Genomic DNA, 24,413 nt, shown 5'->3' on the forward strand with positions numbered 1-24,413 from the left:
TACCGAGAATTGACGACTTATTTGATCAACTCCAAGGATCATGTGTGTACTCGAAAATTGACCTAAGATCGGGCTATCATCAATTACGTGTCAAAGAAGAAGATATACCGAAAACTGCTTTTCGGACACGCTACGGTCATTACGAATTTTTGGTCATGCCGTTTGGATTGATGAATGCGCCAGCTGTATTCATGGACCTCATGAATCGAGTTTGTAGTCCATATTTAGATAAGTTTGTTATCGTTTTCATTGATGATATTCTTATCTATTCCAAGAGTGAGCAAGAGCATGAGCAGCATTTAAGGTTGATATTAGAGTTGTTGAGAAAAGAACAGCTATATGCTAAATTTTCTAAATGTGCTTTCTGGTTGAAAGAAGTGCAATTTCTTGGCCACGTTGTTAGTAGCAAAGGAATTCAGGTTGATCCAGCAAAAATTGAAGCCATTGAAAAATGGGAGACTCCTAAAACACCAATGCAGATACGCCAATTTTTGGGTTTAGCCGGTTATTATAGAAGGTTTATTCAAGATTTTTCCCGAATAGCTAAGCCGTTGACAGTATTAACGCAAAAAGGGAAGAAATACGAATGGACCTCGGAGCAGGAGAACGCATTTCAATTACTGAAGAAGAAGTTAACTACGGCGCCTATTTTATCGTTACCTGAAGGGAACGATGATTTTGAAATATATTGTGACGCTTCGCGACAAGGTTTTGGTTGTGTTCTTATGCAACGAAAGAAAGTTATTGCATACGCATCCCGACAATTAAAGATTCACGAGCGGAATTATACGACGCATGATCTAGAACTGGGAGCAGTCGTGTTTGCATTGAAGATATGGAGACACTACTTGTATGGGGTTAAATGCACTGTGTTTACTGATCATAAAAGCCTTCAACATATTTTCGATCAAAAACAGCTGAACATGAGGCAACGTAGGTGGGTTGAGTTAATAAATGACTATGATTGTGAAATTCGTTATCATCCCGGGAAAGCGAACGTGGTGGCCGACGCTCTAAGCAGAAAGGAACGAGAACCAATTCGAGTACGAGCGATGAACATAAAAATTCGCATGAATCTCAACTCACAAATCAAAGAAGTTCAACGAGAAGCACTTACTAAAGAAAATATAGGAAATGAAATAATGAAGAAGTATGAGAAGCAACTCGTTATACGGGAAGATGGAATTCGATATTTTGCAAACCGTATTTGGGTACCGAAGTTGGGTGGATTAAGGAAGTTGATATTGAACGAGGCACATAAGACAAGATACTCGATACATCCTGGAGTTGGAAAGATGTATCAAGATCTTAAGACACATTATTGGTGGCCTAACTTAAAGACAGACGTTGCAACATATGTTGGGGAGTGTTTAACTTGTTCCAAGGTCAAGGCAGAACACCAGAAACCATCAGGGTTACTTCAACAACCAGAAATCCCAGAATGGAAATGGGATGGTATTACCATGGATTTCATCACGAAGTTACCAAAGACTGCCTGGGGATACGACACCATTTGGGTGATTGTTGATCGTCTTACCAAATCTGCCCATTTCTTGCCTATAAAGGAAACGGATAGAATGGAGAAACTATTACGATTGTATATAAAGGAAATTGTTTCAAGGCATGGAATACCTATTTCCATTATATCCGATCGTGATAGTAGATTTACCTCAAAGTTCTGGCAATCACTGCAGGAGGCACTAGCAACTCGTTTAGATATGAGTACCGCATATCATCCGCAAACCGACGGGCAGAGTGAAAGAACGATTCAGACTCTTGAAGACATGCTCAGGGCATGTGTGATCGATTTTGGAAACGGATGGGATAAGTATCTACCGTTAGCAGAATTTTCGTATAATAATAGTTATCATGCAAGCATTAAAGCTGCACCATTCGAAGCATTGTATGGAAGGAAGTGTAGATCTCCTATCTGTTGGAATGAAGTAGGAGATCGACAATTAACTGGTCCCGAGATCATACACGAAACGACTGAGAAGATAGTACAAATCAAGGAGAGATTGAAAACAGCCCGAAGTCGCCAAAAGAGCTACGCCGATGTTCGAAGGAAACCATTAGAGTTTCAGATTGGGGACATGGTTATGCTAAAGGTGTCACCTTGGAAAGGTGTAATACGTTTCGGTAAAAGAGGTAAACTGAACCCAAGATATGTAGGCCCGTTCAAGATCATCGAACGCATTGGACCGGTAGCTTATCGACTCGAGTTACCGCAACAACTCGCCGGAGTACACAATACCTTTCACGTCTCAAACCTTAAGAAGTGTCTTGCAAAGGAAGACCTCACCATTCCTCTTGAAGAAATCCATGTCGATGAGAAACTACAATTCATCGAAGAACCAATCGAAATCATGGATCGTGAAGTTAAACAGCTCAAGCAGAGCAACATACCAATCATTAAGGTTCGTTGGAATGCTCGAAGAGGTCCTGAGTTTACTTGGGAACAAGAGGATCAGATGAAACAAAAGTATCCACACTTGTTTCTCGATGACGCAAAATAGGTACAATTTTAAAATTTCGGGACGAAATTTATTTAACGGGTAGGTACTGTAACGACCCGCACTTTTCCGATCGTTCTATACTTATGAGATTAATATTTACATAAATTAAACCTTACCAACATGATAAGCAATCCAAATTGTTGAGACTTATGTTTTTGAAAAGAGTTTTACACAACGTTTGACCGTCTAGTTTGACCGATGATATCACGAACTATACAATATATGATAATTATACATACATATTTAACATGATCTAAGGATGTTTTAATATCTCATTTTGTATTAATAACAAAAAGTCATAAGTATATTTTGAAACTACTAACTTAAGTTTTCAAAACAATAACCTACGTAACGTTATTTGACATAAATACTGATGATTTATAATGTTTATACATATATCGTATAAGTAATGTATTTAATCATTTTTAAAGGGCTTTTATACATAAAACAATATAAGTATATTTACAAAAGATAGTTATATTTGAATTCTCGTTCCGTTTCCTCAATAATCCTATACGTATATCTAGGGTACTATACACAGCTTCTAGAAGTATTTACTATTGGTATATACCAATAGAAATCTTCAATTATTGGAATAATATGTCATTCATGACATAATAAATTTTAACTTATCTTAGATATTTTCACTAAAAACCAAATTTTCAAGCCTATAAATAAGCACCATTTCTAACTCATTTTTACACATTCATTTTCCAAATTTTACTTCCAATTTTCACACACACTTTCAAGAACTCTCTCAACTTTTATTTTACTACTTCTTTCCAGCAACTTTACATTTTAAACTTGAGGTAAAAACTCTACTTCAACTCTTTTTCAATTCATATATTTAAAGCTATATATATAAGAGTTTATAAACTAGAACATAGTTTGAATGATTTCAAACTTGTTCGCAAACTAAATAGATCCTTCTAACTTAACTTTTAAAATACTTCAAGACCTGTAACATATCTTAATTATATGCTAACTTAACAAGGTATAACTTGGTTTTTCAAAGAACACCTTAAAAACTGAATTTACGACGTCGGAGTGCAACCGGGGGCTGTTTTGGGTTGGATAATTAAAAACCATCTTAAACTTTGAATTGGAGGTTTATTTTCTGGAAAAATGATTTTTACTATGAATATGATAACACATAAAAATTTCATGATTTAACTCAAAGTATAAGTATTTTTAGAAAAATAATCATTTGAGGTTGTTTACATGATGGAAAATGATTAACTTCATAAGTTTCACTAAAGTTTGACCTATGACCTGTGATTTCAAATACAAACTAAGGTATTTACAGTTCATAGTCTTAAAGAGGGACTCGATCCAAGGAAGTGACAAGTTGAATCAACAAAAACGGAGTTGTAACGAAGAAACTATGACCAAAACGAGATCGGATATCTAAGACTTGTTTAACTTCGGGATTAATTGGGAAAAATTAAATAAAATCACATATTTCTAAGATAACATGATATTTTATATATATGTACTTATAATTCAATTTTATATGGTTCAGGATCACCCGCAAACAACACGAGAAGATTAATCATAAGATCCCATGTTTGTACGCAACACGTCATTTGACAACACCGGTACTTTATGTACGCAACACGTCATTTGACAACACCGGTACCATGGGTCAAGATTAATCTCGACCAATACATATACGATGGGGTTTTATTTATTTCGTTGGGGGTTTTATTTATTTCATTGCGGGTATATTAAACATCTAAAAATGAACCATTAAAATTGAATTACTAACAACGAACTGCTAACTACGGACTAAGGAATTATTCAAAGTATTAAAAGTATAACAAGTATATATATGTGACGTTTGTTTAAAAAGAAAAGGTATTGATATATTATATATGGATAGGTTCGTGATATCAACCGGAGACCAAGTCAAATTATATATATATCTTCAAGACGAAAGTGAGTATATAGTCCCACTTTTAAACTCTAAATATTTCGGGATGAGAATACATGTATTTTATGTTTTACGTTATGGACACAAGTAACTGAAAAATATATTCTACGTTGAGTTGTACCACTGGCATACTTCCCTGTAGCTTGGTAACTGTTATTTACAGCGGTATTGTAAACGCGAATCCTGTTGATAGATCTATCGGGCCTGACAACCCCAACCGGACTGGACGACCAGTATTCAACGGTTGCACAGTACTTCGTTTCGTGACTACACTTGGTACGGTGTAGTAAGATTTCATAATAAAGGGAATATGCGACGTGATTAAATGTTAAGTATGGTTACCAAGTGCTCAACCACTTAGAATATTTTTATTAAACTGTTTATATACGAAATCTTGTGGTCTATATATATATATTGCTGCCGGCATTAAACCTATATCTCACCAACTTTATGTTGACCTTTTAAAACATGTCTATTCTCAGGTGATTACTAAAGCTTCCGCTGCATTATGTTGAATTTGAGCAGGATCTTGCGTACGCATATTTGTGTCAAAAATAAAACTGCATACCCAAGGATTTGTGTTGTAAAATATGCTCGAAATCATGTTGTTATCATTATATGTAAAGTTTGTAAGTCGAAGATTATCGCTAAACGATAATCATCTTTTTATTGTCTAAAGTTTGTAACAAAAATAATGGTTATGGTTTGTAATGTATAATATATGCAGTTTCTCTTTTAAAAATGTCGCATATAGAGGTCAATACCTCGCAATGAAATCATACGTTATCTAACACGTTCTTATGGTTAAGGACGGGTTATGACAACATCGCAAGTTATTCATACAATTACAATTCCAACTTATCATATATGTTCAAATAGATATTTAAACCAATAAGTTTAATGTAACGACCCGACCAAAACCGTTATTGACGGCGTCGTTAACTTAGGTCCCGTTGCGTGGTCGTAGTCCCTATATGAGACTCGTTTGACCAAAATTATGTCGCGTTCATTTGAAAGGTACAAAGTTTAGTTTAGCAAACGGATCGACAATAAGTTTAAGTTTACAAAGTTATAAAGTATGAATGAAATAACTTGCGACATAATTAGTTTGAAACCACAGTTGCTATAAATAGCGTAAGTAAGAAGACAAAAGTTTGAATCCAAAAATGCTATCCCTAGCGTATGCATGCATGGTAGACTCCAATCAAGTAATCAAAGAGTGCGGAAGCGTGTAACAAAATGCCATGTGAAAACCTGAGAAAACATAGAAGAATCTGTCAACGCAAAAACGTTGGTGAAATCATAGGTTTGAGTAAGTGAGTAAAAGTAAAGTAAGTCGAACCACAAGATTTGCAAAGTTGAAATAATAGTAGTACATTCTAAAAGTTAATATTCACGAGCACCCAATTATCAAAGCTTAACATTCCGTCCGTTGAATACCCCATCAATTAGTGCTAGAACAACACTGTTCCCGAAAATATATTTCATCCGTAGACGGTAGCGAACCGTCAAGGATGAGGGTTGTCAACCCATATGGCCATATAACATAAGTTCTCGCTTACACCATCTGATGTAACTAATGATAATCGGATTGAGGATTTTCGTTCTAAACTCGTATGTAGAATGTTTGTTTTCCCGTTCTTGTGTTCACTTAGTTCAAAAGAATCGTTTATGTTTTCTCATCCCAAAAGTAAGTTTAAAAGAGTAAAAGTGGGACTATGATCTCACCTCGAGTGCACGAGTATAAATGTACTTCAACAAGTAAACGTGTGCATGAAAGTTGCTTAGCCTTGACCTAAACAAGTAAGTTATGTCAATTAACCGTTTACGATACAAGGTCGGGTGAAATGTGTTCAATTAGTCCTATGGCTCGTTACGACTCGATTAAGTATAGCATGTGAATCACGTTGTCAAGTTTCATACAAGAAACAAGTATAAAAGCATGTTAGAATGATTGTATAAAAGTTTGGTTAAGTTTGACTAAAAGTCAAACTTGGTCAAAGTCAACGAAAAAGTCAACGCGTTCGGGTCGGGTCCCGAACTATTTTTCTATGCTAAATATTCATATACAAGTATATTAAAACAAGTTTCATGTGAATCGGAGGTCGGTAGCTAGTCAAACATTTCGCGTGAAATGTGACAAAGTGAGCAGAATCTGGCCAGGCCAATCCGCGCGCCGCGCCACCATCTGGGCAGAGATTTCTGGTCAGTTTTTCAAAGTATGCACGAACCAAAACATTTTCCAACCCAACTCTTGACCCGCAAACACTTATAATGCCTATCATATATCGTCGAAAAGGTATTTTGACGAGGAATACAACTAACCACATATCATCAATCAAAAACATCATTTACAATAACCGAAAACTCGTCAATTGATCAAGAAAGGTTTATTTTCAAAGTTTCAAGTTCGTAAAACGTATTTTATGATTCGGGAATCCAATTTACACATACGATATGCCGTTTCGAAGGTAATTAAGCATACATTACAACTAAACACTTACTAATAACATTTCATGGCATTCGAAACATCAAAAGCTCGTTTTAAGTCTATCAAACCCTAACCAAAATCCGCAAAAATCAATATTCATGTTTTTTTGAAGTTTCCTTAATCAACCTACGCATCAAAACGAAGCTAGTGATACTAGTAACACAATTAAAACATGAACTTTAACAATTTAACAACATTAACTCATCCAAAATCAAAGATTTAGCACACCCATTTCAAATGTTCAAACTAGTTACTCAAAACAACGAATCGAGCAAACAAAACATATATTCATGCTAGACACGAGCCATAGACACTAACTAACACAATTTCAAGTCAAAAACACGAATTTATAGAAATCTAGAGTTTTTAGAAAGTTACCCAAAATCGGTGTGGTTAGTATCAAATCGTAGAGAATGATGAGAGGATCAAGAATATGTAGTCGGATTTGTTGTGAGCTTCCAAGATTGAATTTAGATGATGAATGAATGGAATGGGTTTATGTGTGTGTTCTTGAGATGGAGAGAAAAGAGATGAGGGAGATGATGGAATGAATGAATGGTGGAAAAATGGGTTGACTAGTTGACCTAGTCAACTAGTTTGCCCATTTGGCAACTCCGGTCCCTCGAGTTTCAAAGCGGGTGCGGAATTTAACCGATCGAATATTTTTAAAACGCAAGTTAACGAGAGATGTTGTAATCGAGTAACGGGATTATCAAGAACACTAGTTAATGAAGTGTACAAATATAGGTGACGAGAGATGTCATTAAAAAAAGAAAAGACGGTGTTAAAATAAATTTAACGAAAAAACGCGGGATGTTACATTATCCACACCTCAAAAGAAATTTCGTCCCGAAATTTAGTTGGAAGTAGTAGTTGTTGAATCTTCCTCGAGATCTTGTGTTGCCAATTCTACGAATGAGGGAGAAGTACGTTCTAGGGTATTTCAACGAACTTTGACGGTCGGGATCATATGTTGTTTTAAGGTTTGGCTTCAAGATTTATGGTTTCAACCGGTCCTCCTAGGAAGTGAGGGTTATCGTCGGTAGTGAGTTCATCAAAGGAGATAACAAGTTCTCGTTTTGCAAAACACGTCTTTGAGTTGATACATCGAATGTAGGATAAACGGAGACCCAAAATGAGTCGGAAATGTCTAAGCGGCTAGCGACGGGTCCAAAACACCCCAAGAATTTAAAGGATCAAAATATCGCGGATTTAGCTTCCTACGTTTTCCCGAAACGGATTGCACCTTTCCAAGGTGCGACTCTTAACGTGATGCGGTTTCCCACGTGGAATTTGAAATGTTTACGTCTAACATCGGCATAGCTCTTGGTGATTATGAGTCGCGTAGGTTTTACCTGAATATGAATAAATTTTCTCGGTTGCTCACGAATAACCTCGACCCCGGTGAATTGATCATCGTTTACTTGGTTCGACAAAGGAGAATGACGTTTCCGGTCACATGTGGTTTCAAAAGGAGTGACGTTAAAACTCGAATGAAAATCATTGTAGTACGAGGATTCGGTTAAAGGAAAATACTTTTCTCAAGTAAATTTGAAGTTGGTAATACAAACTTGTATTATGGTTTCCAAGGTTTAAATCGCATGTTTGTTCGGCCCGTCTGGTTGTGGAAGGTACGCGGTACTCATGTCTAAATGCGGTCCCGAGGCTTTTTGTAAGGTACTCCAAAATCTAGAAGTGAAACGAGGATCTCGATCCGAAACGGGGTACATTTCCCTAAGGCATATTGAACAAGTTTGCTAGGAATTGAAAACGTTAGCTAGGACAAGTTTCTCAAGAAAATTCGCGTCGCGGAAGATTTATCGGTTTCCAAAAACGTTCGTCGGGGCAAGTTCTTATCGGGTTTTGAAAACGATTGTTAGGACTATCCACCCTCGCGGCGAATACTTGTATGACGTGAAGAGTCGCTCTCCATTGAGAATTTAGAATAAGGACCTCCTGAACCGGAAGTACGAGGGTGATGCAAGAGAAGTTTCCGCCCCGATGTGAGCATAACGAGTAAATTGTAGTTAGTCAATAAGACTGCGCGAGGACGAGCTAGTATACCCGTGTGACATACGGTTGAAGTCGAATGGAATCGGTAATTCATTCGGAAGCATAAATATAATTTGACAATAATTGAAGGTGTGTCCCCGGTATGGTTGTTATAAATATTCTCGGAGTTTTCGGATGTCCAAACCTGAAAAGATGAGGTCATGTACATGGCACATGGTGGTGTTTAGGTTGATCGAGTCTAACCACCATCACGCGTCACTAGAACTTTGGTATGTCTTACCGTAATATAACCACGTTGATCGAGTGTCGTTATATTACGCTAACTCATACCTCCATTCCCACATCACTCCATAGATTCAAGTTCGTGTCATCGTGAAGACCTAAAATGAACAAAATGTAACGACGTCTCAAACGTGACTCATATTAAATCGAAAGAATTTCTGCAAATCTAAGGAAGCGTTTCCCCGTGGGAAGTGTATAAATGATTGTTCACGTCAAATCGGTTCGATTCAAACAATATCGTATTTAGGTATGAAAAGAGTAACGAGTCATGATAACAAGTAATACGCAACCGTAGCGATAAATGTTGATGACGATACTCACCTAGAGTAGTGATGGTAGTAACACCAAAAAGTAGATAGTAAGAAACACCAGTGGGAAACCGATAGTAAGTTGAAACGGTGGCAAATAACAATCCGGGAGACAGAGTTCTCGAACAAGTGTGACTAATGAAGTCGTCGTCATCCATACGTGTATGAATCATGAATTTACGTGTGTTACCAAAAAGTGGCGGAATACGAGTTCGTATGATGAAGGTTGGGTACCATTAAAAAGTTTGCCTAAGAATGATTCAAGTATAATGCACAAGTAGTCAAGTAAGTGCTATCTATAGCAAATGTATGTCAGAATGCAAATGCTAACTATCCGGTTGTAGTCTAGACTCACTAATGCGTCCTAACGACTCTGTTAGACACACTAATGCACGTCCTAGTTCCCTACAACCAACGCTCTGATACCACTTGTAACGACCCGACCAAAACCGTTATTGACGGCGTCGTTAACTTAGGTCCCGTTGCGTGGTCGTAGTCCCTATATGAGACTCGTTTGACCAAAATTATGTCGCGTTCATTTGAAAGGTACAAAGTTTAGTTTAGCAAATGGATCGACAATAAGTTTAAGTTTACAAAGTTATAAAGTATGAATGAAATAACTTGCGACATAATTAGTTTGAAACCACAGTTGCTATAAATAGCGTAAGTAAGTAGACAAAAGTTTGAATCCAAAAATGCTATCCCTAGCGTATGCATGCATGGTAGACTCCAATCAAGTAATCAAAGAGTGCGGAAGCGTGTAACAAAATGCCATGTGAAAACCTGAGAAAACATAGAAGAATCTGTCAACGCAAAAACGTTGGTGAAATCATAGGTTTGAGTAAGTGAGTAAAAGTAAAGTAAGTCGAACCACAAGATTTGCAAAGTTGAAATAATAGTAGTACATTCTAAAATTTAATATTCACGAGCACCCAATTATCAAAGCTTAACATTCCGTCCGTTGAATACCCCATCAATTAGTGCTAGAACAACACTGTTCCCGAAAATATATTTCATCCGTAGACGGTAGCGAACCGTCAAGGATGAGGGTTGTCAACCCATATGGCCATATAACATAAGTTCTCGCTTACACCATCTGATGTAACTAATGATAATCAGATTGAGGATTTTCGTTCTAAACTCGTATGTAGAATGTTTGTTTTCCCGTTCTTGTGTTCACTTAGTTCAAAAGAATCGTTTATGTTTTCTCATCCCAAAAGTAAGTTTAAAAGAGTAAAAGTGGGACTATGATCTCACCTCGAGTGCACGAGTATAAATGTACTTCAACAAGTAAACGTGTGCATGAAAGTTGCTTAGCCTTGACCTAAACAAGTAAGTTATGTCAATTAACCGTTTACGATACAAGGTCGGGTGAAATGTGTTCAATTAGTCCTATGGCTCGTTACGACTCGATTAAGTATAGCATGTGAATCACGTTGTCAAGTTTCATACAAGAAACAAGTATAAAAGCATGTTAGAATGATTGTATAAAAGTTTGGTTAAGTTTGACTAAAAGTCAAACTTGGTCAAAGTCAACGAAAAAGTCAACGCGTTCGGGTCGGGTCCCGAACTATTTTTCTATGCTAAATATTCATATACAAGTATATTAAAACAAGTTTCATGTGAATCGGAGGTCGGTAGCTAGTCAAACATTTCGCGTGAAATGTGACAAAGTGAGCAGAATCTGGCCAGGCCAATCCGCGCGCCGCGCGGGGATGGGGCGCGCCGCGCCACCATCTGGGCAGAGATTTCTGGTCAATTTTTCAAAGTATGCACGAACCAAAACATTTTCCAACCCAACTCTTGACCCGCAAACACTTATAATGCCTATCATATATCGTCGAAAAGGTATTTTGACGAGGAATACAACTAACCACATATCATCAATCAAAAACATCATTTACAATAACCGAAAACTCGTCAATTGATCAAGAAAGGTTTATTTTCAAAGTTTCAAGTTCGTAAAACGTATTTTATGATTCGGGAATCCAATTTACACATACGATATGCCGTTTCGAAGGTAATTAAGCATACATTACAACTAAACACTTACTAATAACATTTCATGGCATTCGAAACATCAAAAGCTCGTTTTAAGTCTATCAAACCCTAACCAAAATCCGCAAAAATCAATATTCATGTTTTTTTTTGAAGTTTCCTTAATCAACCTACGCATCAAAACGAAGCTAGTGATACTAGTAACACAATTAAAACATGAACTTTAACAATTTAACAACATTAACTCATCCAAAATCAAAGATTTAGCACACCCATTTCAAATGTTCAAACTAGTTACTCAAAACAACGAATCGAGCAAACAAAACATATATTCATGCTAGACACGAGCCATAGACACTAACTAACACAATTTCAAGTCAAAAACACGAATTTATAGAAATCTAGAGTTTTTAGAAAGTTACCCAAAATCGGTGTGGTTAGTATCAAATCGTAGAGAATGATGAGAGGATCAAGAATATGTAGTCGGATTTGTTGTGAGCTTCCAAGATTGAATTTAGATGATGAATGAATGGAATGGGTTTATGTGTGTGTTCTTGAGATGGAGAGAAAAGAGATGAGGGAGATGATGGAATGAATGAATGGTGGAAAAATGGGTTGACTAGTTGACCTAGTCAACTAGTTTGCCCATTTGGCAACTCCGGTCCCTCGAGTTTCAAAGCGGGTGCGGAATTTAACCGATCGAATATTTTTAAAACGCAAGTTAACGAGAGATGTTGTAATCGAGTAACGGGATTATCAAGAACACTAGTTAACGAAGTGTACAAATATAGGTGACGAGAGATGTCATTAAAAAAAGAAAAGACGGTGTTAAAATAAATTTAACGAAAAAACGCGGGATGTTACATTTAATGTACGGTATCAAACAATTAATACATTGTTACCTTTTTAAGTTATAGTATATATGTATCTATTTACATATAATTGTTCGCGAATCGTCGAGAACAACCGAAAGGTATTTGAATAGTTTAAAAATTTTGAGATTCAGTTTTACAGACTTTGCTTATCGTGTCGGAAATGTTAATCATACAAAGATTAAGTTTAAATTTGGTCAGAAATTTCCGGGTCATCACACATGGCCATTGGTCTTACCTTGTTTCAGTAAGGGTAGAGGCCGTGGTGACTGACTGAAGTCAGCCTTTGTTTTAAACTACTTTCATAAACGAAACTTACTTTACGCCTTATGTTTGATGATGAATGATGATGACCTTTAAGACCTTATTTACATACTTTTAAACCTATTGAGACGATTTACTGACTTAGTACTATTTGACTTAGGTTGAGGACTCGTTGGACCTTTCGGACCGATTACTTGCACCTTTTCCCGACTCGACTTTTACCGCTACTTTATCATTGTGAGTTATAGCATTCCCTTTTTACTTTAACTTATTTTGGGAACTGAGAATACATGCGGATTTTATGTTTTACATACTAGGCACGAGTACTTAAACTTATATATGTGTGGGTTATACAACGGCAGAAACATTCCCTTTAGCTCGGTAACGTTTAGTCATTAGTTTTTGAACCGGTGAACGCGAATCTTAGATATGGATCCATAGGGTTTGACATCCCCACTCGGGCTAGTCGCGCTAGCATTTAACGAGTGTTTAATACTTCGTAGACATACGCACTTGCCAAGTGTACTTTCAGGGGGTATAAACGTTAAGTTAGTTACCAAGTGCCCACGGTTAACACATACTTTATCATACTGTTTTGAAACGCTCTTTGTAGCACTGAAATCTCGTGGCCTACCTTACATACTGTTATACTTAAACTATAGCTCACCAACCTTTGTGTTGACGTTTTTAAGCATGTTTTTCTCAGGTGCTTGAGGTTAGCTTTCGCTGTGTACTAGTCGTGCTGTAGACACCCACTGCTTAGAGTTGTCATCGCATGAACTACTATACCTTGCATTTAAACTTTACTACTTTTGAACTATGACTTGTAACGACCATTGTGGTCACATACACTTATTATTTGCTTCTACTTAGTGAAGCATGCTTTTGGATTGTAAAACATTCGATGTTGGTTTAGACATCACTTTATTTATGAATGAAAACTCTTTTTGAAATCGCATATAGTTCTTAAACTTGTAATGATCCTGTTGTTGATGATTCGTACACGATGGTTTTGTACGGGGCATCACAATATCTGCCACGGATATCTATAGAAACTTCAGCTCAACAACCACTACAAGTTGAGCATTCTGAACAACAAGAAAGTAACGGTGAAACAAGCCCTGCTACACCAACTTCTCCATCGACAAGATTACCTTTGGCGCAAGACGAGTCAAGCCCAGAGTCCACACCTGGAAGAGTCAAAGCGTTAGCAGAGGTATACGAGGCATGTAACTTTACAACCATAGAACCTGAAAGCTATGAAGTTGCATCCAAAGATGAAAAATGGGTGACTGCTATGAACGAAGAAATCAGAATGATAGAGAAAAACAACACATGGGAGTTAGTTGATCCTCCAGAAAATAAAGAAATCATTGGAGTAAAGTGGGTTTACAAAACAAAGCTCAACACCGATGGTTCTATACAAAAACATAAAGCAAGACGCTAAAGGTTACTCACAATAACCAGGAGTCGACTACAACGAAACTTTCGCACCCGTAGCACGACTGGATACTATACGAGCACTTGTTGCATTAGCAGCTCAACGTAGATGGAAGATTCACCAACTAGATGTGAAATCAACCTTTCTAAATGGGTTTCTAGAAGAAGAAATATACGTCGAGCAACCACAAGGGTTCATTAAGAAAGGAAAAGAAAATCAAGTCCTAAAACTAAAGAAAGCCTTATATGGACTTAAACAAGCATCACGCGCATGGTATAGCCGCATTGACAGCTATTTCACAAGTTCAGGATTCAGGAGGAGTCAAAGTGAGCCCACACTCTACATCAAAACCCAAGGTAACTCCGACACTCTCATTATTTCTTTGTATGTCGATGATCTTATATATACGGGAAACAATGAGAGAATGATACAAGAGTTTAAAGAAGACATGATGAAAACGTTCGAGATGAGCGACCTTGGATTGATGCGCTATTTTCTTGGCATCGAAATTAGTCAAGAAAATGAAGGTATCTTCATTTGTCAAAAGAAATACATAGAAAACCTCCTGAAAAAGTTTTAACTATATGGTTGCAAAACCGTAGCCACGCCACTAGTTGCCAATGAGAAGATGAGACAAGAAGATGGATCGGAGAAAGCGGATGATTCAAGATTCAGAAGTCTCATTGGAAGTCTACTATATCTAACAGCAACAAGACCAGACATCATGTACGCAACGAGTTTGCTATCCAGGTACATGAAAAACCCTACTCAAATACATTACGGAGCTTCTAAAAGAGTACTAAGATACTTGCAAGGTACCATGGACTATGGAATATGGTACAATCCCACTATAGACTCGAAGCTTCATGGATACACAGACTGTGACTGGGCCGGATCGGTAGATGACATGACAAGTACTTCAGGATACACATTCACACTTGGATCTGGTGTCTTCTCATGGGCATCAAAGAAACAAGAAACGGTGGCACAATCATCAGCAGAAGCCGAGTACGTCGCAGCCTCAAACTCAGCTAATCAAGCTATATGGCTAAGAAGAATACTAGAAGATATGGGCGAGAAACAAGATTAAGCTACAAAGATATATTGCGACAACAAGTCTGCAATCGCGATGGCAAAGAATCCAGTGTTCCATGGTAGAACAAAACACATTGATATCAAATATCATTTTTTGCGAGAAGTCTCCGCCAAGAAAGATATTGAATTAAAATACTGCAAGACCGAAGAGCAGATTGCAGACATATTCACCAAAGCACTACCAAGACCAAAGTTCGAGATCTTACGCAACATGCTCGGAGTAACACCGAAATACATTAAGGAGGAGTGTTAAAATATATAAGTAATGTATTTCTAGATTTATCTATAATTTACTAGTGGTAAAAGATATTTATATGTAGATATTTAAGTAGTAGATACTAGAATTAGCTAGTTAAGGACTTCATGAAAAGTCCACAACCGACATATGAGCCTATAAATAGGCAAGTTGATGGCAAGTTGCACATTTGAGTTAATAAAAGATCAACACTTTACAAAACAAGTCCTCTTCTCATTTTACAATATTAAAAACACCCCTTCTATTATAACAAATAATAAAATTCTATCACTACTTTATTAAATCCATTTTAATTAAACTAAATCTAACAGTTATCTTACTAAACTTTGTTTGATTGACCATGTTCCAAAGTATGTCTCAACATGTGGATACTCGGACGTAAAACTCTTAGGCATCAACAACTGAAACCCCAATAGCAAGTTGCACGTGGTAATGATATCAGCCAATGTCACTGAATCACCAACTAAGAAAGTACGTGAAGCAAGATGTTTGTTCAGAGTACCAAGACCTCTCTTAACCTCAGCAATAAAAATATCCTCCGCCTTCGAATCAAACACAAATTTATAATTAATTACAGTTTGTTGATTAAGTATGTTCTACTAAAAAATAAAGGAAGGTATAATCCAAGCAAGAATGAAGAGTCAACAGATAGGATAAGTGACTAACAGGTTTGATGAGGGGACCATATCCAACTCTTGGTAAGAGCAGACGTTTCAAATTTACATCAAGCTTAGATGAAGAAAAATCAATCCATTGCTCAATTTGGCCCTGTTGGTTTTTAAGACAAAACAAAAGCTTCATTTGTAATTACCAATATTCCTTCATCACGTGAGAGATAAAGAGAGGAAAAAACTTGCATATTCTATAGGTGAAGATCCAAGGAGAGGGCTTCCATGGGCAACTGCAACAACCAAAACGACAAAGAAAGCGCCACAACCAAAAATAAAAAAGATAAAACCTAATTTCTTACTCACCATAGCGAGCAATTGCATTACTCTCAAATATAGGTCCATATGGCGTCTCGAGGACAGGAAACTGCATCAACGATGTGAATATTTAAGTTTTTCAAAACCACATGATAAACCAAAGGGACATTGACCTACCTACATGTGATATGTATATATTTTGTTGAAAAACGTTTGTATTGGGGCTTCTGGGTTGCCTTTCTAATTATAACCCCCCACACACACAGACATGATAAAGTTGTTGATTTTATATTTTTATAGTAGACCACAATAATGCTAAAAAAACATACATGTCCAAGGGGGTTCATCTTGATAAACTCGGAAGACCTGTTTGACACGCCAACCTTAAAATTATCACACATTTTGACTTCAACACCAACATATTCTGCAACAATTAGCGCTTTATACACATTCCTGTTTCGCCTTCCGGCGTGCATAATCTGCAAACATGTGATGGTACAGATAAAATAATGAAGAAACCTAGTAAACAAATACATAAAAACAATATACATTACAACTATGTAAAACAACTAATCATTATAACTTAAGATTATTATGTTATTTAATTAGTATCTAAATTATACGATTTTAGAATTACATAACCATGCATATAGGAACTCAAACTATACAAATACAAAATAAAGATTAACATCAAAGACAAGATACTTACCAGCGTCATTGATTAATAAAAAAAAAGATCGCCTTTTTATACCGACCTGAATCTGAATTAAGATAGTAGAAAAGCTATTAAAATCAACGTCAATGGATAATCATTTATGTAATATTTAATATAAACTTATATAATAGTTGACATCGAAATCATCCTGTACGTTGATTTGATCACCTAAAACAGATAATAACAATCTGCTATATTTGAATAATAATAATGTGAACTGAACCTAACAATATAACATAAGAGTCTAATTAAATGGTTTATCAATCCATTACATTTGATCAAACTGTTGGATTATGGAGACGTTTAAACAACAAGAAACTGATTCTGAGCATAGATGCGGCGCATCCAAGGGTGGATGCGGCGCATTCATCGAGCAAAATAGTCCGAAGGTTTTAGATGCGGCGTTTTCGAAGGATATGGCACATCAAAGAGGTGGGATGCGGCGCATCTGGTGCTGTTACTTGTGCCTGAAACGTGGAAAACAAAAGGGATGCGGCGCATTACTTGGTGATGCGGCGCATCGCCTGTCTGGCAGCAATTTGGCAACTTGCACAAGTGGTATACGAGCATGCTTTGTCTACCTTTCACTTTTGGTGCAAAGTTGGATACTTTACACCTAAAATTAGGGCTGTGATCATGCCATTGCAAGGGTGGAAAGCTTACTAGTTGACTAGCATGATGATTACTTGAAGCATGTTGAAGATTCCTTGCTAGTTGTCTTGGTGTTCTTATTTCTCTATAAATAGAACTCATTCTTAGTCATTGTAACACACCACATACAGATTCTCAGTAATAAACACTCTCTAGTTGGTCCGTGGACTAAAGCAATCACAACGATTGCATATAACCACGTTATATCTTGTGTCGTTCTTACATTTCTTGCATTTTAATCTTTCGTTCATTAAGTGGGTTGAGTGATCTTGATAGTATCACTACTCGGCTAGTAATCTTGTAGAATTACTAGCGTTGTTTGGGTCCTAATATCCTAACAACTGGTATCTAGAGCACAAGGTTTCGTTAAGGGAACGATGTCGAAAGATGGGAAGTTTAGAATCGACCGATTCTATGGGAGAGACTTTGGCTTTTGGAAGATACAAATTGAAGATTACTTGTATCAAAAGAAGCTACACCAACCTTTGTTAGAGACCAAGCTCGAAAGCATGGACGATGCCGATTGGACGCTTTTGGATCGTCAAGCTTTGGGTGCTATTCGTCTTTCACTTGCTAAGAACGTTGCATACAACGTTGTGAATGAGAAGACGATGTTTGCCTGCTTGAAACCACTCTCTAACATGTATGAGAAACCTACAGCTGCAAATAAGGTATTTCTCATGCGTCAATTGTTCAATACTAAGATGAAGGAAGGTATGAGTGCAACGGATCATATCAATGATTTTAATAATAACGTTTCAAGACTTGAATCGGTAGAGATTAAGTTTGATGATGAACTAAAAGCACTTATCTTGCTTTCATCATTACCGCAAAGTTGGTCGGGTACGGTTACCGCGGTTAGTAGCTCTACGGGAACTACTAAGCTAGCGTTTGAAGCAATAAGGGATTTGATTCTTGGTGAAGATACTCGTAGGAGAAACTCGGGAGAATCAACGTCCGGTTCTTTTTTAAGTACCGACAACCGCGGTATGAAATTTGAACGCGGTGAGAAGAAGGGTAGGAAGAAGTCTAAGAAGAGGTATCCATCAAAGGATAGAAGTGAAGTCGTTTGTTGGGGTTGCAATCAAAAGGGGCACTTTCAAAGGAATTGCAAAAATGGTTCCGCGAAAGGTGTAAACTTGGCCGAAGGGGATAGTGATGATGCACTTTTGTGTAGTGTTGAAAATTCTATGGAGTCTTGGATTTTGGATTCGGGAGCTTCGTTTCATGCTACTCATGTCAAAAGCATGATGAAGAATTTTTGTTCATATCAAGGCAAGGTGAGATTGGCGGACAACAAGCAACTCAACATAGAAGGCATTGGAGATGTTGTTTTGAAGACTACTCTTGGTTCTAATTGGACTTTGAAGAACGTAAGGTACATTCCTAAATTGAAAAGGAAACTTATTTCGGTTAGTCAATTAGATGATGAAGGTAACGCGGTTACTTTTGAAAACCACCAATGGAAGGTGGTTAAGGGGAACACTTTATATGGTTGAAGTGTTTGATGAAGACACGGTGGTTGCTACGGTTAATGTTGAGTCCGAATCAACTCTATGGCACTGAAGACTCGGGCATATGAGTGAGAAGGGTATGAAGATGCTTGTATCGAGTGGGAGGATTCCAGATTTGAAGAAAGTAGAACTTGGGTTTTGCGAACCATGTGTTTATGGGAAGCAAAAGAAGGTGACTTTTGGGAAATCGGGGAATGCACCTAAGTTGGAGAAATTGGAGCTCGTTCATACGGATGTGTTTGGTCCAACCAATGTAGAATCACATGGAGGTTCTCGCTATTATGTCACCTTCATTGACGACTCCACTCGAAAGGTATGGGTTTATTTTCTTAAAGCTAAATCCGATGTATTTAATACTTTCGTAAAGTGGAAAGCTATGGTAGAAAATGAAACTAACTTGAAATTCAAGTGCTTGAAGTCGGATAATGGAGGGGAATATGGTAGTCTTGAGTTTAAAGACCATTGTGTAAAGCTCGGTATTCGAATGTTGAAAATGGTACCGGAGACACCGCAACACAATGGGGTCGCTGAACGTATGAATCGTACGTTAAATGAAAGGGCTAAGAGTGTGAGACTACATGCCGGTTTGCCTAAAATGTTTTGGGTGGATGCGGTTAATACGGCGGCTTATTTGATAAATAGGGGACCCTCAACACCGTTGGGTTTCCGAATTCCCGACGAAGAATGGCAAGGTAAGAAGGTGAGTTATGGTCACCTTAGGATCTTTGGGTGTAATGCATATGTGAAGACCAAAGATGCGGATAAAGACAAACTTGAAACTAAGTCAAAGAAGTGTATTTTCATAGGGTACGGTTCTGATGAAATGGGCTATCGTTGTTGGGACAACGAGGCTAGAAAAGTAATTCGTTCGCGAGATGTTACTTTTGATGAAGATTCGGTCTATGGCAAACCGGAAACGGGGAGTCATAAACTGAGTCAAGTTACTTTTGACGATGTTTCTATTGATGATCTTGCAGGTTCTAGTGGGAGTTTGGGAAACAATGAATTGCCGAATGACGGTGAGGTGTCGGAAAATGCTAATGATGGGGATGATTCGGAAAGCGGTGATGATTCCGAACATAATACGAGTTCTAGTGATGAGGAGGACACAAATGAAACTGGTCCAACCATTCCGGTTACTCCTACACCAAGACGCTCGACTAGAGTGCCCAAACCTAATCCTAGGTATTCTCCATCAGCAAACTACTTGCTCTATACCGAGAATGGTGAACCCGAAAGTTACTTTGAGGCAAGAAAAACAAAAGAATCCATACAATGGGAGCTTGCCATGAAAGAAGAGATGGGGTCACTTGAGAAGAATAAAACTTGTTCACTAGTGAAATTACCACATGATAAAAGGGGGTTGCAAAACAAATGGGTGTATCGAATCAAGAATGAGTCGGATGGCAAGAAAAGGTACAAGGCTCATTTGATAGTCAAAGGCTTTCAACAAAAGGAAGGGGTTGACTACAAAGAGATATTTTCACCGGTAGTTAAAATGACTACTATCCGTTTGGTACTTTCTATAGTCGCATCCGAAGACTTACATCTTAAGCAACTAGATGTAAAAACTGCATTCTTACATGGTGATCTTGTTGAAGAGATCTACATGAGGCAACCCGAGGGCTTTGAGGTAAAGGGAAAAGAAAAGTGGGTTTGTAAGCTAAATAAAAGTTTGTATGGATTGAAGCAAGCACCTCAGCAATGGTACTTGAAGTTTGACGAGTTTATGAAGAAGATTGGTTTCTTAAGATGTGAAGCAGATCACTGTTGCTACTTGAAGAAATTCAAATCTTCTTACATAATCTTATTGTTGTATGTTGATGACATGTTACTTGCAGGTTCAAACATGTCTGAAATTAACAAGTTGAAGGGATTCCTTTCCCGAGAATTCGAGATGAAAGATCTTGGCGGTGCTAGGCAAATACTTGGTATGAGCATTGTGCGCGATCGTGTGAAGGGTACTCTATACTTGTCTCAATCCAAATATATTGAGAAAGTAGTAGAGAGGTTCAACATGAAAGATTCAAAGGCTCGTTCTATGCCTTTGGGAAGCACCTTAAAACTATCGAAAAGTCAATCACCAAAAACAGAAAGAGACAAGAAGGATATGGAAAAGGTTCCATATGCATCAGCCGTGGGTAGTATTATGTATGCCATGGTTTGTACAAGACCCGATATTGCTCAAGCAGTGGGAGTTGTAAGTCTTTATATGTCTAATCCGGGGAAAGAGCATTGGGAAGTGGTCAAATGGTTGCTTCCTTATTTGAAAGGTACTTCTAATATGGGATTGTGTTTCTCCAAAAACAATCTCATACTTAGAGGTTATGCAGATGCTAATTTGGGTGGATGTGATGATTCGGGGAAAAGCACAACGGGATATGTTTTCACAATGGGGAAGACGGCGATTAGTTGGTTATCTCGATTACAAAAGAGTGTTGCTTTGTCAACCATTGAAGCAAAATACATGGCTATTGTGGAAGCTTCTAAAGAGCTAGTGTGGTTGAAGAACTTCTTAGGCGAGTTGGGTAAAAGACAAGACTATTGCGTCTTGTATTGTGATAATTAAAGTGCGGTTCATCTTGGGAAGAATCCGGTGTTTCATAGTCGTACGAAACACATCAAGATAAGGTATCATTTTATTCGATAACATATAAATGATGGCACTTTATTCTTGGAGAAAATCCTTTGTACGAAGAATTCTGCCGATATGTTTACTAAGGTGGTTACGACAGAGAAATTGAGGTTTTGCATTACCTCAATTGGTCTTCTCACGAATTGATGAGAGAAGACCCCAACTAGAGATTTGAATTGTGTTACAAGTTTAACAAGTAGTATTGAAGACCTTTTATCGAAAGTCTACTCATCCGAAGTATGTGTTGAGCGTGCGTGTTCCAAATGGTATTTGGCGGTAATCGAAGGTGGTTTAATGTTCTTGGTTAATTCATTGATATGATTGGAGTTTTGTTCAAAGTCTCCAAGTGGGAGATTTGTTGGAGTATGGGGACGTTTAAACAACAAGAAACTGATTCTGAGCATAGATGCGGCGCATCCAAGGGTGGATGCGGCGCATTCATCGAGCAAAATAGTCCGAAGGTTTTAGATGCGGCGTTTTCGAAGGATATGGCGCATCAAAGAGGTGGGATGCGGTGCATCCTCAACTGATGCGGCGCATCTGGTGCTGTTACTTGTGCCTGAAACGTGGAAAACAAAAGGGATGCGGCGCATTACTTGGTGATGCGGCGCATCGTCTGTCTGGCAGCAATTTGGCAACTTGCACAAGTGGTATACGAGCATGCTTTGTCTACCTTTCACTTTTGGTGCAAAATTAGATACTTTACACCTAAAATTAGGGCTGTGATCATGCCATTGCAAGGGTGGAAAGCTTACTAGTTGGCTAGCATGATGATTACTTGAAGCATGTTAAAGATTCCTTGCTAGTTGTCTTGGTGTTCTTATTTCTCTATATATAGAACTCATTCTTAGTCATTGTAACACACCACATACAGATTCTCAGTAATAAACACTCTCTAGTTAGTCCGTGAACTAAAGCAATCACAACGATTGCATATAACCACGTTATATCTTGTGTCGTTCTTACATTTCTTGCATTTTAATCTTTCGTTCATTAAGTGGGTTGAGTGATCTTGATAGTATCACTACTCGGCTAGTAATCTTGTAGAATTACTAGCGTTGTTTGGTCCTAATATCCTAACACAAACAGTTGGTGTGTGTGACATCTCAATCGAACAGATTAGATGTACAACATACACGAGTTGTATCTTATAACCTATCACACTATTTTAGAACATTTAAAAAGTGCAGAATGATGATAAGATCCAAATAGGCATGAGCAAGCAAAAATCAGATATACTAAAATTGAATATATCAATTTTAAAAACAATAAAAGTGATCTTAATTCGATCGAAAAAAAACCTAATCTTTGCCTACGATCATATGAATTAGATTTGAATATCAAAGAACCTAACTCAAAATAGTAACCGATCTTTTAGTTCACCGGCGCCGGTTTTGGATGGTGTTGTTCAATTAAAATACATTAAATTTTAGAAAAACCCATTACAAACTAAAAGAAAAAACTGACATGAAAATCATTTATATATATGTAATATAATATTTAACACAAATAATATACTCCGTATATGATTGAATCGATACCTTATGATTCTGCAGCGATCGTTTACGGTTACTTTCAACGCAATTTTAAGAATTGTAAGGCTCGGTCAAGTCACGACTCACGAGTGTAGGGATTATAAAGGTATGTATGTATAGGTTTGTTAAGTCAGGCCCATTATGAAATTATAAAAGTTGTAACTATACTAGTGGTCAATGCCCGTGCGTTGCACGTGAACGTTGGCCTCAGTTGTAGGTCGGTCGGGGTGTTTGTTTCAGTAAAGCACGGTTTGTGTTTGTGGTTGAACACATTTAGATCAAATAGATGGCTATTCTCCTAGGCATTTGCAGAATCCAGTTTAAAGACTACAATACATGTGAAGCATGATTTCCCCATAATAACAGATTTGTAATTTTCGTCATTTGTTATCTCAATACAGAAAAGTTGCTGACAATTACAAACTTCTTGAACACATGATAAAACAATTGAATATGTCTATGTGTTTTGTAATCAAAATAAATGTTCGCTGCAGGAATGTCCTGGTGCTGAGGAACTTAGAGGCTGACCCCTATTGCCTTCCATCATAACAGGCTCAAAATTTGCTTGCAAACCTGAAAGACAGTTAAAGAAACTTGTGTAATATAAGCTGGCTACAAATCCATGTCAGGTCGAGTTTAAATGACTGAAAGTGCATGTACGCCAAAACATGGAGAAAATAGTTTACCCCTTAAATTTATTTCAAAATGCCAGGCCCAGAATGTAGTGACCCGAACTTTTCCATGTTTATATATATTAATTGAGATTGATATTTACATGATTAAATATTTCCAACATGTTAAGCAATCAAACTTGTTAAGACTTGATTAATTGAAATATGTTTCATATAGACAATTGACCACCCAAGTTGACCGGTGATTCACGAACGTTAAAACTTGTAAAAACTATATGATGACATATATATGGTTATATATATAGTTAACATGATATTATGATAAGTAAACATATC

At 37.3% G+C, this 24,413-nt stretch overlaps 2 protein-coding genes across 2 annotated transcripts; both read right to left on the reverse strand.

Annotated features, from left to right (window-relative positions):
* Positions 1-15,638: 15,638 nt before the first annotated feature.
* LOC139858464 (elongation factor 1-gamma 2-like) lies at positions 15,639-23,573 on the reverse strand. Its single transcript, XM_071847317.1, has 6 exons — positions 23,452-23,573; positions 17,105-17,156; positions 16,725-16,874; positions 16,444-16,504; positions 16,136-16,370; positions 15,639-16,011 (listed from the first exon to the last, which is right to left on the reverse strand). The coding sequence occupies exons 2-5, from the start codon at positions 17,111-17,113 to the stop codon at positions 16,294-16,296; spliced, it is 297 nt and encodes a 98-aa protein (XP_071703418.1). The 5' UTR covers positions 17,114-17,156; positions 23,452-23,573; the 3' UTR covers positions 15,639-16,011; positions 16,136-16,293.
* On the reverse strand, positions 15,781-16,270 carry LOC139859112 (probable elongation factor 1-gamma 2). Its single transcript, XM_071847919.1, has 2 exons — positions 16,136-16,270; positions 15,781-16,011 (listed from the first exon to the last, which is right to left on the reverse strand). Exons 1-2 carry the CDS (start codon positions 16,268-16,270, stop codon positions 15,781-15,783), a joined length of 366 nt encoding a protein of 121 aa, XP_071704020.1.
* Positions 23,574-24,413: the final 840 nt, after the last annotated feature.

The sequence above is a fragment of the Rutidosis leptorrhynchoides genome, chromosome 7 (genome assembly GCF_046630445.1).
Source record: "Rutidosis leptorrhynchoides isolate AG116_Rl617_1_P2 chromosome 7, CSIRO_AGI_Rlap_v1, whole genome shotgun sequence".
NCBI lineage: Eukaryota > Viridiplantae > Streptophyta > Magnoliopsida > Asterales > Asteraceae > Rutidosis > Rutidosis leptorrhynchoides.

Coding starts and splice junctions, on each gene's coding strand:
- LOC139859112 (XM_071847919.1), bottom strand. CDS start 16,270: ATGAAGCTTTTGTTTTGTCTTAAAAACCAACAGGGCCAAATTGAGCAA. Junction 16,012..16,135: donor ATGGTCCCCTCATCAAACCT/GTTAGTCACTTA, acceptor TTTGATTCGAAG/GCGGAGGATATTTTTATTGC.
- LOC139858464 (XM_071847317.1), bottom strand. Junction 16,505..16,724: donor AGATGAACCCCCTTGGACAT/GTATGTTTTTTT, acceptor TCGTTGATGCAG/TTTCCTGTCCTCGAGACGCC. Junction 16,371..16,443: donor TAATGCAATTGCTCGCTATG/GTGAGTAAGAAA, acceptor TGGTTGTTGCAG/TTGCCCATGGAAGCCCTCTC.